A 16305-nucleotide genomic window follows, 5' to 3' on the forward strand; every position below is an offset into this window, starting at 1 on the left:
TATATTGAGAAAGTCAGTGTTTTCCGGGGACAATCGCCTGAACAATGTTAGCAGCACGAGACCCTGCATAATGGAAACAGAGTCATACGAGATGACGAGAAATATGATAAGTTGGTTCGGTGCAAGTTGCGGCCAAAGAGACCGCTGGTCGATAGCCATGCCAAGATTGGCATGACGCAGACCTCAAACTCGAGCAGAGTTTGCTTGTAACACGTCTATCGTGAACCCTAAAATACATCGCATCTCATGCGAGCCGAACCGAGTAACTGTGGGTGAGTATCAAGATTGTCAGTAAAGAGCAGACGCAGATTGCAGAACAAGTTGCTCATGCACGGATGCATGAGCACATTAATCGGCGGAACAAAGTGCTGTATGCGGGTCAAGTTCCCATAGGAAGCCGATCACCAGCTTTGGTGAGACTTGCCTCAAATTAACACCACGGCCTGGACACAGTCCTTCTGTATGGCCTCAACACCAAGCAATGCACCCAAAGCACATTTACCACAGAACGCCAAACCTCCCCCGATCCAGTCGTGGCATTCATGAAAGCCATGGCCAATCAATGATACAGTGAAAACAAGATCAAGCTCATCATCTCAAACCCGGTGAGGATGCTTCAAGTGATTTCGACCAGCAGCTTCAGCGACGGGTTGACCTTTGCCAGAGCTTGTACAGATGATCGCGCTGGTCTTCGAACGATGTGTAATTGCCTCCAAAGATGGGCTCAAGGAGGCTCGAAAAGGCCTGCTTGTTAGGCGAGCGGGTCAAGGTGGCGACGCGCTCACGCAAAAGATCATGAGCCTGAGAAAAGGCGGCCTTGATGGTACGGATATTGCCGGAGCCACCCGAGATATCATTCTCTGGATTGTTGGGGTCGATGATTGACAGACGGTCCGTATTCCTGTAGACGATATTTGTGACTTGGCTCTGGCATCAAATGAAACAATTCTCGGTTAGATTTCAATACGTTCGGATCCTTTGCGCATTGTGTACGCGCGAACATCAATGACATACCTTGGGAATGTAGCGTGGCGGGTTCATGCTGATTGCCACGCGGTCGTAGCTGAACCTGTTTCCGTACAGGTCAAAGAACCGCAACAGCAGTTGGCCCAGATGACTTTCGGGAGTCATGGAACGGCTCTGAACGTCGGGACTCAGCTGCAGCATGCTCACGACCAGGCAGATAACAGTAGTACCGCCGATGCCGCCGTTCGCTGGCTCGTTGAGGCCGCGCATGGCCAAAAAGTGTTTGATGCATGTGACAAGGACTGGCATGTCGGGAAACTGTTCACGCCAAGCCAGGAAAGTCTCGATTGCGCGAATACCTGTGATATTCTCAAACGAAACGTCGACCTTGAGGCCCGTCCGACTGTCGACGTACTTGACCAGAGGAACGCGCGCCTTTGAGATTTTCTCGACGTGGTTGTCAACGGCAAGCTGCTTACGCTCAATAAAAGCGCCAAACTTGAAGACGTGGTTTTTGCTAGAATACCGTGCCGCGCGACCACTCATGTATGAATCAGAACAAAATACAAGATCCATATCACCCGTGGGCAGATAAAGGTTGGACTTGAAGGAACCAAATGGATAGACGGTCGCGTCACGGAATTGTGAGTTTCTGATCAGTTTGGCCAGCTCGTCGATAAGTCCTTGTCGGAGCTTCTCTTCAAAATCACGAGGCTTGGCATAGTTGTAAAAGTCGACAATCTCCTTGTGAAGCCTGGGCAAGGTAAAAAGTGAGCAAAAAAAGTGAGCACGTATCGGAAAGTCAATTGATCAACTTACCAAACTCCACCATCTCGACAGTCGGAATGATCTGTAGTGACCCACGGGCATGTGTTCATGCCTTTGGATGGCTGCCACTCCTTGACGATGCCACCAGCTCCCATCTTGGTTGTGTGCTTTTTCAACTTTGCGTGTTCGGGCACTTTGATCTCGTCGTCAAAGGTGCGCTTCCTACTTCCCAAGTCGTTTGATGGTGCGAGGTGGGCGGGGTTGGTGTAACCCTGACGCCTTAGATCGCTTTCGGAAGGCGTTTGCGCATAACTTTGAGCATCTGCATTTTTAGACGCGACTAGCGTGTCTTCTTGGTCGGAATCGTTTTGCGCGTGCCTCCTTCCTCGCGGAGATGTCTCTGGTTGTGATTCTTCGTCTTCACCCTCGTCATCGTCACTATCGTCAAAATCGCACGAAATGAAATCGGCCGCCTCGGCTGGCGCCTCTGTCTTGTTGATGACGGCAGGCTGTACTCTGGCCTTGCGAATCAGCTGCACGACATCCTTTCTCTTGGTCTGTTGACTGTCTGGCGGCGGCGCTGCGGTGTAGGGATCCGGATTTGACCACTTGGGGGCACTGTTCGCCGCTGTTTCTTCGCCTCCATTGAGTCGACGCTTCTTTTTGCTGGGCACGCCACCGTCTTCGCTGTCCGAAATGTCCATCTCGGCCTCTTCACTGTCTGAAAGCTCGTCTAGGGCTCGGTAAGTCACGCCGCTAGCAGACTTTGCGAATGAGAGCTCCTTGTTATCGTCGTGCGTCGCACTGAGGATTGGACGATCGGCGGCAAGTTTGCGCCAGGGCTGAGGACGGCCTCCCCGAGACGGACGGTATCCGCGGTTGTCCCTACGATCGCGTCGGTGGTCCCTCCCGCCTGACCTGCCACCACCAGCCCGACCGACATCTTCAAAGCGCGGCGTGTCGGAGATGCCCGCGGGCTTGTCGAACCGGAAGTTAAAGTTACCCTGCGGGGGCTTGAAGCTATCGTAGCCAGGTGGTGGCGGGTGGTAGGAATCGGATGCACGGTAGTCGCGATCATACTGAGACGGCGGGCGATATGTGCTCGATCGTGAGTCGTAGGAATCATTCCTGCGACGGTCGCCGCCGTTGCGCGACTGTCTGTAAGACATGGTCAACCTGACCTGAAGTCGCTGTGATGGATGTACTGGTGATGTCAATGGAGATTGTTTATGCTGATGCAGGTTGTGAGAAAGGCAATTGAAAGCAAGAATTTCTGCGATACTTCTCACCGGGAGGAACAGGACGATGTTCACGGTAGAGATGGGAGGGAAGTGCGCCTGCTGGATTGGATCGTGATGACGCGCGCGCGACGGGGAAAAATTAAATCACTTTCCAGGGAAAAAAAAGACAAAAATACCCTGGCAAGTGCGGGTCAGGTCCTAAAGCTGTGCCGAAGTTACCAGGATACTACGGGACGTTGGATACGTCATGTGACCTGGACAAGTGGGCGTAGTTGTTGCCGCAAGTCCCAAGGCGTTTCGGCTTCCACACCAACTGTCAGGATGCCATTCATAGCTTAACAGCAGGTAAGGCTCGGATCATCGCCAAGGTCGCTATCAGGCATGTCTATTTTTGTGTACTTTTTTCGTTCCACCCGATCACATCTTCGAGATATGTTTACGAGGTAGTACCTCATGATATCTGTAGGGTTCGTTGCCTCACTGTCAACATTTAAATCATTTTCCTGGTGTTGATTCTCAAAAAAAGATGGCAGTCTGGAGGTTTGGACCAACAACGAAATGCAACTATATTAATAGTCGGAGATCTGAGCAGGTTTGTGCTTGCAGGCTAATGCGCGCACGATACAGTCTGGGCTCGCATCGAAAGGCGTACGTGTGTAGACAAATTTCGTCGGAGCGTAAACGTCATATTCCTTAATGCTGACATTCACAACTCAATTTCTCACATGTTGTGTTGTCGCCAACTCTGTCTCTAAACAAACAAGAAAAGGTAGCGAACTAATCTTTGCACATCTCCTTGGCAAGCAAGGCAAGCTTGAGGGCATTTCACATTTATGCCACAAACGTCTTACCGTTTGGTCTGAAAACGTCAAGGTTTGGAAACATACGTGGTAAGCTTCTAGTACAAGCACATACACCCATTTAGGGTCGGCGTTTAAAACCGCGATTTGTAGCATTGAGGAGATATGTCTTGATACAAGGCTGCATTTTTGTTTCTTAGCATGCAGTAGGTGGGTGGGATAAGTGATGGGGTGGCTGTCAAGTCGCCACTGAAGAGTGATGATCATCAATGAGCTGGACGTGATTGAGCAGTGATACACGTTGGAAATATATATACAACGGGGTATAATTTAGCGTGGCGCTCGCAGTTCCAGCTGGTTTATCTACTTGTACAATCTTCTTTCCTTCTTTATCTCCCGCAAGAAAATCCCATCAAAACATCTATCCTAGGTCTACTCCGCAGTACAGCCCAGCAGCGAGCCCGATAGACCATGTCTTCAATAAATGCATCTGAGCGCCTCGCCTTTCTCTAATATCACGGCTGTCTGATGCTGATGAATCCTCAGTGCGGTCCACCCAGCAGCTGGCGCCATCTACCCGTGGGAGCACGGAAGTAGCCGGTGCGTATGGGCACTATGGATATGGAGTAAAATGCTCCCCTCCAGCAACATGGACATTGATAAGAAGTCGAAGACGTGGGCCGGAAGAGCGAAGACGATATAAACGAGAATAATTTATGCAGTCTACAGCACGATTGGAAGAATTAACAAGAAGAAGAAGGACCGGATGTGGGAGTGGGCATTGTCCTTCCCGCCAGATTTAAAATGCATTCACGGTTCTGCAGCTAGACCGGACTCCAATTAGCCATGATGCCGTGTCGTACAAGGACCAGTAATTATTATAGGCTGCCTACCCCGGCTTTGTCGGCCTTTGCGTCCTCTTTTTACCTGCTCGTGCTGACCACGCTGACTGTGTCAGCTCGCCACAACCTTGCCCACACCGAGTACCAGCTAGCCAACCTGGCCAGGAACGGGCCTGGGTATGTTGCATAAGTTAGGTACCCAAACTCTCGCCATGTCACTCACCAAGAGTATAATTATTATTGCCACGACAACAGGAGCTCCAACCTTGATGCCGACAGAGAGTGACACCTGACGCGTCGACACCATCATCCTCTGGATCAAGGTTCATATACGCTGCTAAGTTATGGTCGGACACGAGTCGACGATATCTGCGAATATAGATTAGGTTTAGTCTCGATCGTAGTCCTTGGAAAGCCCAGAGCAGCACAGCGCTGCCGACACCTTGTCACCTCCCTGTTCCTTGACTGGCAACAAACTGTTTCCGTCTATTTTGGTTCTCTTTTGGTCTGTACTATCACTCCAGCGGCCCAATGGAAAATCAGACGAAACATCTCTTGCCCAACGTTTCATGAGAACTCGGAGATGGAATCTCAAAGCCAGGCAAGTAAAGTAATCCCATCTCTCGGGACGAAAACAAAAGAATCATCTCCAAGATGCCACGGGGGGCGAGATATGTCGTGGAGCTTGACGAAGAAACCGTATTCAGAGTTTTCTTCCTGGGTGCTATCGGGGCAAGGTATGAACAAGTGCCGACGAACCGCCGTTAGTCAGTGGTGGTCGAGTCGGCGTGGATAGAGTTGGGCCATTGACAAAGGCAAGAGGGCCGGAGCAAATCGCAAAAGAGCCTCCTGGATGACTGTAAATACTAAGCCTCGCTCCTTTCCGAATAACCTCAACTCGACGGGTTTTCCGCGCGTTTAAGCCGACGCTAAGGCTTTAGTCCCGTTGAGGGTCGAGTTTAAACGATTAGGCTTTTTGGACTTTTTTTTTTCTTTTTTTTTTCTCTTTTTTTACCGGTGGGGAGGCCAAAAAGTCCGCATTTGAACATGGATATAAACATGCGCTACGTGCGCAGTCACGCACGCCTTGGCTCTGCTGTAGTGTTTACAGGCGTGTTTACAGGCGACAAAATAACAGAGACTACACGTGTCTGACAAGCACGAGGTAACTTCCAAGATGCAGCAGGCCTTTTACTTTGTTCTCGCCCATGCGGTGCTTTGCTTTAGGCTGGGCACGGCGGCCCCAACAGAGCAAGTTTGCAGATGCGTAAGTATCCAGGCCCCGCCACAAGACCACCGAGTGCAACATGACTAACAGCAGAGTCCATCCTCAGAGCCCAGATCAGAGCTGCTGGCCGGCGCCCGAGGTGTGGTCCAAGTTCAACGAGACGGTGGGCGGCAAGCTCATCCAAAACACGCCGCTGGCGCTGCCTTGCTACCTGGGCAAAGCCCAAGACGAAAAGACGTGCGGCGCGGTGACGCAGGGCTTCAACAGCGCAGCCTTCCTGGCGGACCAGCCCCTCGGCTACGACTACCCGCTCAACACGTCGTGCCCGCCGCTGCCCTTTGGCGCCGTCCAGGACAGCAGCTGCGCGCTGGGCAACTCGCCCGTGTACACGGTCAACGCCACCAAGGCCGAGGACGTGCAGGCGGCCATCGAGTTTGTCAAGAAGAACAACCTCAGGGCCGTCATCAAGTCCACGGGCTACGACCTCCTGCAGCGGTCCACCGGCGCCGGGAGCGTGCTGATCTGGCTTCGCCATCTCCGGAATGGCGTCGAGTTTTACGATGCCAACCCGGAGCTGGCCTCGTGTGCCGAGATGGCGTGGAACGGCAGCACCCTGAGGATCTCGGGGTCGTATCCTTGGGCTGATTTGTACCCCATGGCCAAGGAGAAGGGCGTCATTGTAGTCGGGGGCAACGACCCGGTAGGTGGATTTGTTTTCTTTTATTTTGTTTGAGAAAGTCACTGGCGATTGCCATCCATGGCTTTTTCTTGACCTTTTACCAAGAATCATACGCTAACCTGGTAACAACACCCAAAAAAGGCGGCCTCAAGCACCGGCGGCTTCACACAGGGCGGCGGCCACAGCCCCCTAACCCGCCGCCTCGGCCTCGGCAGCGACCAAGTCCTTTCGGCGCGCGTCGTGCTGGCGTCGGGGCAGGTGGTGACGGCAAGCCCGTGCCAAAACAGCGATCTGCTGTACGCGGTCCGCGGCGGAGGCCCGGGGACGTACGGCGTGGTGACGGAGATGCTGGTCAAGACTTTCCCGGACGACAAGCCCGTCAGCGTGGCGCAGGTGACGCTCGGCTCGAACGGAGACAACAAGACGGCCAAGTTCGTCGACGCCATGACCGAGGTCTACAGCAGCTTGCCCGAGATGTCGAAGCGGGGCTTTTCCGGCTACGGCTCGTGGGCTGCCTACCTCGCCGTGGGCATCGGGCCAAAGGCGGCCACGAACGTCTACCGGCAGACCTTCAACTACTTTGGAAGCGTCGAGGAGGCGCAGCAGCAGTTTGCGCCGCTGAACGAGACGCTGGCCAAGCTCAAAAACCCAGACGAGAACCCCCGAGTGTCGCTGTCGTGGACGACCTTCCCCAACTACACGACCTTCTTCGCGGCCAACAAGGAAAGCGTCGAGCTGGTGGGCAGCGTGTCGGCCATGGGCTCGCGGCTCGTCAGCAGCAAGGCGCTGGACACGGACAAGGAAGGGCTGCGCAGGGTGCTCGGGGTGATGGCGGGCAAGCCGGGCCAGTCCGTGTCGCACTGGCTGGTGCACCACGGGCTCGAGCACGCCGACGCGGCCGTCCGCAACACCTCGGGCTCCGCGCAGCCGGGCTGGTACCGGTCCGTGCTGCTCGACGTGTACGTGCGCGACATGGTGGGGTTCAACGTGGCCGACAACCTCGAGCCCTGGAGCAGCGTGCGCGGCGACATGACCACGGCGATGCGGGAGCGCTCGCCCGGCACGGGCACGTACATGAACGAGGCGGACTGGGGGAACGAGTTCTGGAAGGAGGACTTTTACGGCGAGAACTGGGAGAGGCTGAGGAGGATCAAGAAGGACGTGGATCCGGAAGGGGTCTTTTATTGTCCGACCTGTGTTGGCAGCGAGGACTGGGTGGTGGACAATGGGAGGCTTTGTCGAGTCCAGACTGTTTGAGTGGGAGGACGAATCCCGTGGTGGTCATGGGGCTTGGCGTGACGAATTTGTACTGGGAGTTTTATCGTATTGGGACAGCGTCGTTATTCTAGAATAGTTCGACATACAGATTGACAAGACAATTTCAGGGGTGACCCCTATCTGCTTCCACAATCCCCACCATCAATGTCCCCACATCCTCCCAACCCCTGAGAATCAGATTTACTTTGCCAGCTTTACTCGCTTCCTAAACCTCTCCAGCAGGTAGTCGTCCAGCATCGGGTCCCTCTCCCCCGTCAAAATCTCCCTGCTCAGCAGCTCCCCGACGAGCGCAGCGTTGGTGACGCCAGAGTGCATGACCGCCAGGCTGACGCCCTCCACCCCCGTCGCGCCGATGATGGGTCGGCCGTCCTCGGGCACCGGCCGCTCTCCGACGGTGTAGTAGTCGAGCTCGAGCTCGCCGCCCTGGGCCACGGCCTCGCGCAGCGCCGCGAGCACCACCTCGGCGTCGCCGTCCGGGTCCTCGGTGATGCGCTCCTCGTTGAGCCCGACCCGCACCACCCCGTCCAGCGTCTGCCGCAGGTGCAGCAGCGATGTGTACACGACCGAGCTGGCGATCCTGTCCGCCAGCGGCTTCGTGTTGACCAGCAGGCCCGCCCGCCCCGCCACGGGCACGTCGACGCCCTCCGCCGCCAGGAGCGCCACGCTGCCCAGCCCCGCCGCGACGACGACGTGGTCCGCCTCGATGGTGCCGCCGCCCTCGAGCACGACGCCCGAGACGCCGCCGCCGCCTCCCGTCCTGGCGAACCCCGCCACCGTGCCCTCGACCACCTCGGCGCTGCCCCGCGCGACGGCGTGCTGGACCATGAGGCGGGCGGCGGCGTCGGCCTCGAGGGCGCCCTCCTCGGGCGAGTAGAGGGCCCAGTCGGGGACGACGGCGGGGTCGACGCGCGGCTCCATGCGCTCGATGCCGGAGCGGTCGACGCGGATGATGTCGTAGCCCCAGCCGGCAAACTTGTCGGCAAAGTCGGCCAGCTCGTCGGGCGGCAGGTCCCACTTGAAGCCGCCGCCCCAGTGCACGGGCAGGCCGGGGATCTGCGCCTCGAGCTCGCGCCAGCGGCCCACGGACCGCCGCCGAAAGTCGTAGTAGGCCCGGTCCTCGCCCGACGCCGCGTTGAGCCACGCGAAGCTGGCCCGCGTCGCCACCCCGCCCACGTCGGGCGCGATCACCGTCACGTTGGTGTGCTGCGACAGGTGCCACGCGATCGAGGCGCCCATTATGCCGCCGCCGACCACGGCCACGTGGGCAGGTGGCGCTGCTGCTGCTGCTGCTGCCATTTCTTTTGTTTTGGTGTCTGGGTTGGCTGCTGGTGGCTGTTCAGGGGTTGGCGGTGGGTTGTGGTTCTGGGCTGTTGTTGCACAGGTTCGTTCGCTGCTCCGGCTGGTCATTTGTTTTGTTATATAGGCAAGTAAATGACTTTTTACTCTTTCTTCCTCCTTGTAGCTGTGGATCTGCTCTAGTACCCCTAGATAGGATGTGCAGTCGCCGATGCGGATTTCATGTCGGATCAGGAGCCCGATCAACGTCGACGGCTTGGCATTGTCGTCCTCCGACTGCCACCCCGGACTAATGTTTTCTCTGCATCCCGCATGTGTTTTGCACTCCCCGCACCTCTTTCTGGTGAGGAGTTCGTCCGAAGCCAGATCAGATCCCTATCTGCACCATTGCTGTGTATGTGGTGCTCACTATTGCCCCTGGACGATCTTGCGGGGTTCCTCCCGGAGCACTCGTGCCGCCATGCTATGCCCCCCCTCTCGGCCGCAATCTCGCTCCACTAATTTCTCCAATCGGTCTCGGCGGAACGGTGCCAAGAACACAGGTCGCTCCGGCAATCTTGGATGGTTGAGCTCTTGCATTGTGATCAGACATCAATTGGACAGGCGATTTCGGAGTTTGATAGGACTTGTGCACGAGGTGTAGTCCTGGGATATCTCCTTTGCTTGACAGGCTCTTTGCAGTGACCACAATTACAAGAAGAGTAGCAAAAGCAGCACGAGTGAGCCAAGAGAATCAAAAGAGCATTTATTCAGGCCGTATGATGAAAATGCCTACCGTGGCAACGTGGGTACCTTTATTGGATGTTTTCCACACCGGCTAGGCCTATCAATAAACAAACATACTCCCCGAGTGCTTTCAAAAGCACGAAACTTGTCTGTGGATCAAGACTGTTTGAAATATTTCAATGGCCAAGATGGTTGCTGAGCCACAGCGAGATTAAGGAGAGGAGTCGAAAGAGGTTGCATCTGCGTTCTGCGACAAGCTCAGTATGCACTAGGTCTAGACTAGACCTAGTATTAGTAGTATCTGTGCCACTCTGAGAGTCTCGCAGTTAGTACGTAGTACAATCAAGTAAGAGGGCTGAGATTCGAGGGAAACAAGTACCAGAACCAGATTCTGTCTCTATTCTGCTGGCAGTTGCCACTGTTTCCGGAGCGAACTCCATAATTTCTTGCTCACAAATCTGTCGTCTTTTCGTTCCAGGCCTCCAGGGTGTCCCGGGAAGAAAGCAGGGTCTGCTTGCAATGCTACATCTGCCATCGCCACACTTGCTGCATGCGTCCTACTTTGTACAAGTAAAACGCGATGTTGGTCCTTTGATCGTACAACAGCTTGACTGTTCCTTTGATCTTTGTCTCCTGATGTGGCCGGCCTTTACGACAGCTAGACTTTTGCTTTGCAGTTGAGGCAGAAGAATCCAGGGTTAGGCCTCTGTTGTGTTGAATTTCCCTCTTGAAAGCAGCCACCTAGGGACTGTCTAGACTCTAAATGCATAAAGCCGCAAATGGGTGTCTTTAACCTTTCTTGCTGCTTTCGAAATCATACACTGAAATGATATCTCAGGCTCAATTCGCTGCTCTCGGTCGCCGTTCGTTTGAAAAAAAGGTGGCCCGTTGTCGTAAATAATCTATCAAACGTAGAAAAGGATCTTCGAGGGTCTTCGTGCGGTTCTAAGGTCTTGGTCTTTAGCTCGCTCTGTTGCTCTGTCTTTGTTCACCATTTGTCGATGGGTGTCTTAATTGCTCTCGCCCGGTCAGATGCCGAAAAAGACGTGTCATTGTGAATTTCGAGTAGTCCTTGCTTGATGCCTTCGTTCGGCATCGATTGCAGTACGGGTATGGGTCCGGCAGCTGCTTCATGGACTTGTCGATCAACAAGTTCACCCGATCGACAGGTTTTGGAGGCATGCGGTAATGAAGACTCTGGGTGTCTAGCCGCAACCGTATCCAGCAACTGTAAGTGGCTCGAATGACAATGACAGGTCCCCACGAAGTTTGATGTGGAGACCCGGAAGAAACAAATCACAAACTCCAGTGCAGGCCCCCTGGGTGCTTTGGAGGTGGACAATTTTTCCAAGGGGTCCCGGCGAATTTCCACAATGAACCCTTGCCGCACCGGTAAACCAATACGATGACGCAACATGGCAATGTCGACCAGGCGGAATCTACTCAGTACAAAGTACCATGTAAGCAGGATGCCCGATGCAAAAGCTTAGGGCAATCCTCCTAGTTGTGAGGCTGTCTAGGTGCATTGCTCAATATGTAATTACCGCTTTGATTCCTTTTATCATTCGTGAAACAAGCCGCAAGGCCCGGAAATAAGACTGCCGGATTGGACTCGGTCACTCCCAACGGCTGAACGAAAACGCCCGCACACATACCCCCGGTCCGAAATACGATGGAATGCGGGTATCCAACTTGGACGCAAGGGTATCACAGTATCACAGTAGCAATCGCTCCGGTCCTGCCTTGACATGGGTCGATCAAGAAACAAAATCACCCCCACCACTTGTTTTCTTTGCACATTTGGACATATCACCGACAAGGGTATTATCCACCACACCATGGCATGCAGCCTCGGCGTCTAACCCGCAAAAAGAGTCACCAAGTACGGTACTTACTGTAGTATAAACAAATCCCGATGCCACTTTAACCGGCGACCTTGCCTTCAGACCTAACGCTGATTGCATAAAAGCTTATGACAATGGCCAGTGATTCTTTGGTATTTTCAAGACGAGAGTGGTGTTCGAGTTGGCATGTTTAATATGTGGAAATGTGCAGATATTTACAAGCGTCCCCTAAGAATGAAAACGGCACATTTATCCCTACCAGAGACGCAGCTACATAAACCAACAAAAAGTGGTCACCATATTCCACCTCGCCTAAACCAAGCAGACCCCGAAGCCCTTTGGCGGGTGGGTCAAGCTTTCTTTTTAAAAAAAAAAAACTGCAATCGTCTAGGCCGGAACTTGAGCCGATTTGATTGCTTGTTAGGGGCAGGGCTGCGGAATAACGAGCCGTCATAACAGAAATAGCAGATGCAAGCCGTCACTGCTACTGAACATGCTTTGTACGAATTCAATATCAACCAGTGTTGGGAAGAACAGGCTATCTAGCCGATACGAGGATGATCCAGATCAACCAACAAACTACAGTCTGCCCCCGTCTAGACCCTGGACTGTCCCATGGTCATGGACCATTTATGCAGAACTTCTTGGTGAGGCACCGCATTAGACCCTGCAGGTTTTATGCGAGAGCGCAGACGTCAAAAGCGAGGTTGCGCAAGCAAAAATAAATGTTCTGACCTAAGAGTTTGCACATTATCTTCAGGCAAACCGAGTGGCTTGATTTGGCTTTTATCAACAATAGGGAAGCGCAAGGGAAGAGGCAACTATGAAAGATTGCGACTACTTTCAATAAAAGCCATATATACGTCCTGGACGCCTTCCAGTAGGCAACCTTGATTGATCAAACACACTCGGCGGGGGACTGATCGAGACACCACCGGCTCTCTCAGCCGGCCCTTATGTTTTTTCACCGGTCTGCAACGCCCGCCAGGTCGGGAAGGTAGACGCGGTATGGTCCCCAAGCTTCCTATCAGACGCAGTACGAAAAGAACGTGAGAGGGTCAATCTGTACTTGTAGAGGGGTTAAACCCGCAGCGTGAAAAAAAAAAAAAAAAAAAAAAAACCCAATTTCTTGGCAGAGAAAGAACAAAAGGGACGTCTTGATATCAAAGACGCATTGGGCACATACATGCGTTTCTAGGTAATGGAAAAGCAACATGCACCAATGGGAACCGACGCCAAGGTGAGGTTTCCCCCGTCAAGTAGCCCGCCTGCCATTTTTGCCAATCACCATACCGTACCCAGAGCCCGAGAAGGACCGAAACTCGTACATTTCATTCAAGAAAGAGGGGTCATGCAAGGATCAAAAAAGCAAGGATCTAGGTCTAGATACAAGAGAAGATGCACATCAACTTTCGATTTGTACTCGGGGGCCGTTTCGTTGTGGGCCCCTGTCTACCACGCATGTAAACGTCCTGGGGGCAAAGCTCCTCTTCGGAACTCGGCTTTACTCCCGAGTCCCGAAACCGCGATACTGATCAGTGAAAGCGTTGTGCTCGATCCGAGAAAAGTAATACCCTAATATCCCACAGGCCCCAAGATGACCCCCCAAAAAGAGGCAAGAGAGGGTATTTTGGGGTCCAAGACTAATGAAATTGCATGTACATGCAATCAATTTTCAGGTACCCTACTTGCCTACCTGCGGATGGAGGTGTATTGCGTCACGATATCGAGGCAGTTTTTCTTCTTGTCAACACCCAACTGCAAACATACTGCATCCTCGTTGATCCTGTTCTAAACTGAGGATAAATTCCGCCTCGCCTGCTTCGTCTACGGATTTGAAACAAACAGCCAAATCCCCTCTTTGCAAGTCAGAGTTGCACCGTGGTTTATGAAGCGTCATCAATGACAACCTATACTACGGGACATTATGGAACAACGACATGAAAACGGCGCAGTAAACAACGACAATCCAATCCCGTACTGGCGGGGCTGCGCGGTGGACACGACCCAGACCATAGATTGCAACCAATGGTCGTGGCCGCTTGCGTTCCCAAACACCTTGCCGCTCGAGTATCACAATGATACCGTCTCGGACTGGTCCCAGCTCCTTAATGCTGCAGCTGATTCGGTAAACCAACTCGACAGTCACGACCAAAGATCACCTGGCTATGATGCCTTTGAATCTGTTTTATATGCCGACGCTCCATCATCGGAAAAATTCAGTCCGAGCACAGCAACCACTCGCACTGCTCTTCCCATAATACCATGCAACGAGAATCAATGGTCACCACATGCAATTTTTGAAAGTGCCATGACGGCAGGGCAGCTAACAACCTGTGATAATATCAAAATGTACAGTCGTACCTATACTATGCCCGTCAAGGTTGACGCCTCGGCCCCCTTTTCTTCAGCAAAAAAGAAAAAAAAGGAAGAGATAATAAAACTGACCTGTCTCTTCAGGGAGTCTGAGCCGCTTCACAGCTACTCTGAACCTCGGCCTGCCCCTCCACAGCATCCAGATAGCCCGGAAACAGCGTTGGGGGATGCAGAGCTAGTGACACCGCCCCCACCGTGGCAGGCAGACACTTTGATGCCGCACCAAGGGCAGGGGCTCAACCTTGCAGCAACATCGCAGCCACTGGCCGTCTGCGGGTGCGCTGAATCCCCCGCCAGCACGCCAACCACTCTACCATCGTCACTAGATGGGATCCAGATCCAGTACCTGTCCGAGTCCGAGTTGAAAAAGAACGACCTGCGCCGGAGGAACAGGATGGCTGCCTCCAAGGCCAGGGGGTTGAAGAGGGAGGTGGCTAAACAAGAGAGCTTTGGGGTCCGCTTGTTTGTCGACTATATATAGGGATCCTGCAAAGTGGGCGACAAATTATTAATTGCTACACCAAGATTGGCCCTACCACTCCAAAAGCCGCATGTATTTTTGCGTCAACTCTCTGTTTTCAACCATGCATATTTCCTTCAATTCAAAAGGTAATTCAAATCGGAAAAGTGTAGCTTGTTTGAAAAAGGACCCTGTGATATCGTTATTCACTTGGGTTATTTTTGCTCCCTATGTGAAGGTGAAGGTGGTTATTTGGTCAAACGCCATGCTGTCTTGATTAATTTGTCATCCACCTGCCTGGTGGCCGGGCGCGGGACGGAACCATGAGGCTGCCGGTGGGATGAGGAGCAACACGGTGGCGAATGTGATTACCCTTGTGCTTGTACTATTGGACTGAAATCTCTTCGATAACACAGGCAAAGCCCGGGGGAAGGCGCCCGGGAGGTGCGAGGCCATAACTCGATCGAGATCCCAAGGCCATGCAAAACCGAAGCACTGCCCCCTATTGCATGCTACGAGACGGACATTTGTTGACATCCGGGTCAGGGCCAGTCTATTTGTTGAGGCCAAGGAGCCCAGGCTCCCAGGCTCTCAGGCTCGCAGCTGTAAATTAATGAAAATGAAAGGTATCAAACAATACTCGGTGCTCTGTGAAGTTGAGGAAAAGGAAGAAGAACAGGCGACAAATGAAAGCAATTGAAAATCAGAAAAAGGTCAGTTGGCTAATTAATTATCTGCACGCATGGGATGGGGTGTGTGTCCATACAAGACATTACTGGGTTGACGCCGGGACTTCTCATTGGGCGGAACCCAACCGCTTTTTGACAGGTTTCACTCACACATACAATGTCTTGGCCATATGACGCCGATATGGCATCATGTGGCTGACAACCACCCCTGGTGAAAGACAGCCTCAACTGTCAAGATCCCATTGAATTGCACTTCTGCCGCTTGTGTCCCAACCTTTGAGAGCTGTTTGTTGCTCAAAAGACTCTGCCTGGGATACAAGGCAGAAGTCAAGCCTTTCACTGGTTGAGACTTGAGAGGTTGAGCCAGTTTGATACAGGTTGGACTTCAAGATTCAAACGTGTTGGCATGATTTCTTCCATGTTGTTACACCTTGTTCTGATGAAAAAAAAAAGAATTGCAAGCAGTCAAGTATGCCCAAGTGGCAAGTACAAGGACTAAATCAGAGTCTGTATGCTCCAATAATTAACAACTGTATGATTACAGATGCAAAACACGCCCCCCTAGCTTCCTGCTTGAATTTCATGTCAAACAACATGGCGAAGGACCATGAACCATGTCAGCCAGAGATTTCACGCCTGTCAAGTAATTCAGCTACGTACCTAGGGAGCCGCACCTCGCTTCCATGAGTGGACGTGATCACCTCGTCATGAGTGAACGCAAAAAACACACCACACAGACTTGTTGGGGTCCATTGCCAAGAAACGGCCTTGCCATGCTTTCTGCTTTTTGATGAGCATAAACCTGCGCAGTCCTCCCAACTATTCGATCAACCCGAGAAACTTGGTCACGTCTGCGGCTGATCTTTCACCCACCCAAACCTGCCGACAACCAGAATCCGCCCTACTGCTTACAGTACAATCAACTCAAATGACACAAGTTCGGCATCAGAATACGGTATACGGCTCCATTGCCTAGACCAGACCACAGATGCCGCCCCCTCCCACTATCCACCCAACACGTGCCAATCCATTTCTCGCCAGGCAATAAAAACCAGGGTGTGAAATGCTTAATCTCGGGTGACGAACGGACTTTGCGGGCCGCGCGGGCCTCG

The 16305-nt window shown here is 53.0% G+C and overlaps 5 protein-coding genes across 5 annotated transcripts; 2 read left to right on the forward strand and 3 right to left on the reverse strand.

Annotated features, from left to right (window-relative positions):
• Nucleotides 1-93: 93 nt before the first annotated feature.
• Nucleotides 94-3123, reverse strand: MGG_00073 (DNA polymerase sigma). Its single transcript, XM_003719019.1, has 4 exons — nt 1786-3123; nt 1015-1720; nt 425-927; nt 94-266 (listed from the first exon to the last, which is right to left on the reverse strand). The coding sequence occupies exons 1-3, from the start codon at nt 2901-2903 to the stop codon at nt 640-642; spliced, it is 2112 nt and encodes a 703-aa protein (XP_003719067.1). The 5' UTR covers nt 2904-3123; the 3' UTR covers nt 94-266; nt 425-639.
• Nucleotides 3124-4196: 1073 nt separating this feature from the next.
• Nucleotides 4197-4924, reverse strand: MGG_17541 (uncharacterized protein; the record flags this gene model as incomplete). Its single annotated transcript, XM_003719020.1, has 2 exons — nt 4197-4388; nt 4841-4924. 2 exons carry the CDS (start codon nt 4922-4924, stop codon nt 4197-4199), a joined length of 276 nt encoding a protein of 91 aa, XP_003719068.1.
• An 870-nt stretch (nt 4925-5794) lies between these two features.
• On the forward strand, nt 5795-7781 carry MGG_00072 (isoamyl alcohol oxidase; the record flags this gene model as incomplete). Its single annotated transcript, XM_003719021.1, has 3 exons — nt 5795-5884; nt 5952-6545; nt 6666-7781. The coding sequence occupies 3 exons, from the start codon at nt 5795-5797 to the stop codon at nt 7779-7781; spliced, it is 1800 nt and encodes a 599-aa protein (XP_003719069.1).
• Nucleotides 7782-7841: 60 nt separating this feature from the next.
• MGG_17542 (uncharacterized protein) lies at nt 7842-11110 on the reverse strand. The gene is made up of 2 exons (XM_003719022.1): nt 10204-11110; nt 7842-10135 (listed from the first exon to the last, which is right to left on the reverse strand). The coding sequence occupies exon 2, from the start codon at nt 9207-9209 to the stop codon at nt 7983-7985; it is 1227 nt and encodes a 408-aa protein (XP_003719070.1). The 5' UTR covers nt 9210-10135; nt 10204-11110; the 3' UTR covers nt 7842-7982.
• Nucleotides 11111-13292: 2182 nt separating this feature from the next.
• Nucleotides 13293-14709, forward strand: MGG_00071 (uncharacterized protein). The gene is made up of 2 exons (XM_003719023.1): nt 13293-14020; nt 14129-14709. The coding sequence occupies exons 1-2, from the start codon at nt 13596-13598 to the stop codon at nt 14523-14525; spliced, it is 822 nt and encodes a 273-aa protein (XP_003719071.1). The 5' UTR covers nt 13293-13595; the 3' UTR covers nt 14526-14709.
• Nucleotides 14710-16305: the final 1596 nt, after the last annotated feature.

This window comes from Pyricularia oryzae, chromosome 5 (assembly GCF_000002495.2).
Source record: "Pyricularia oryzae 70-15 chromosome 5, whole genome shotgun sequence".
Classification (NCBI taxonomy): Eukaryota; Fungi; Ascomycota; class Sordariomycetes; order Magnaporthales; family Pyriculariaceae; genus Pyricularia; species Pyricularia oryzae.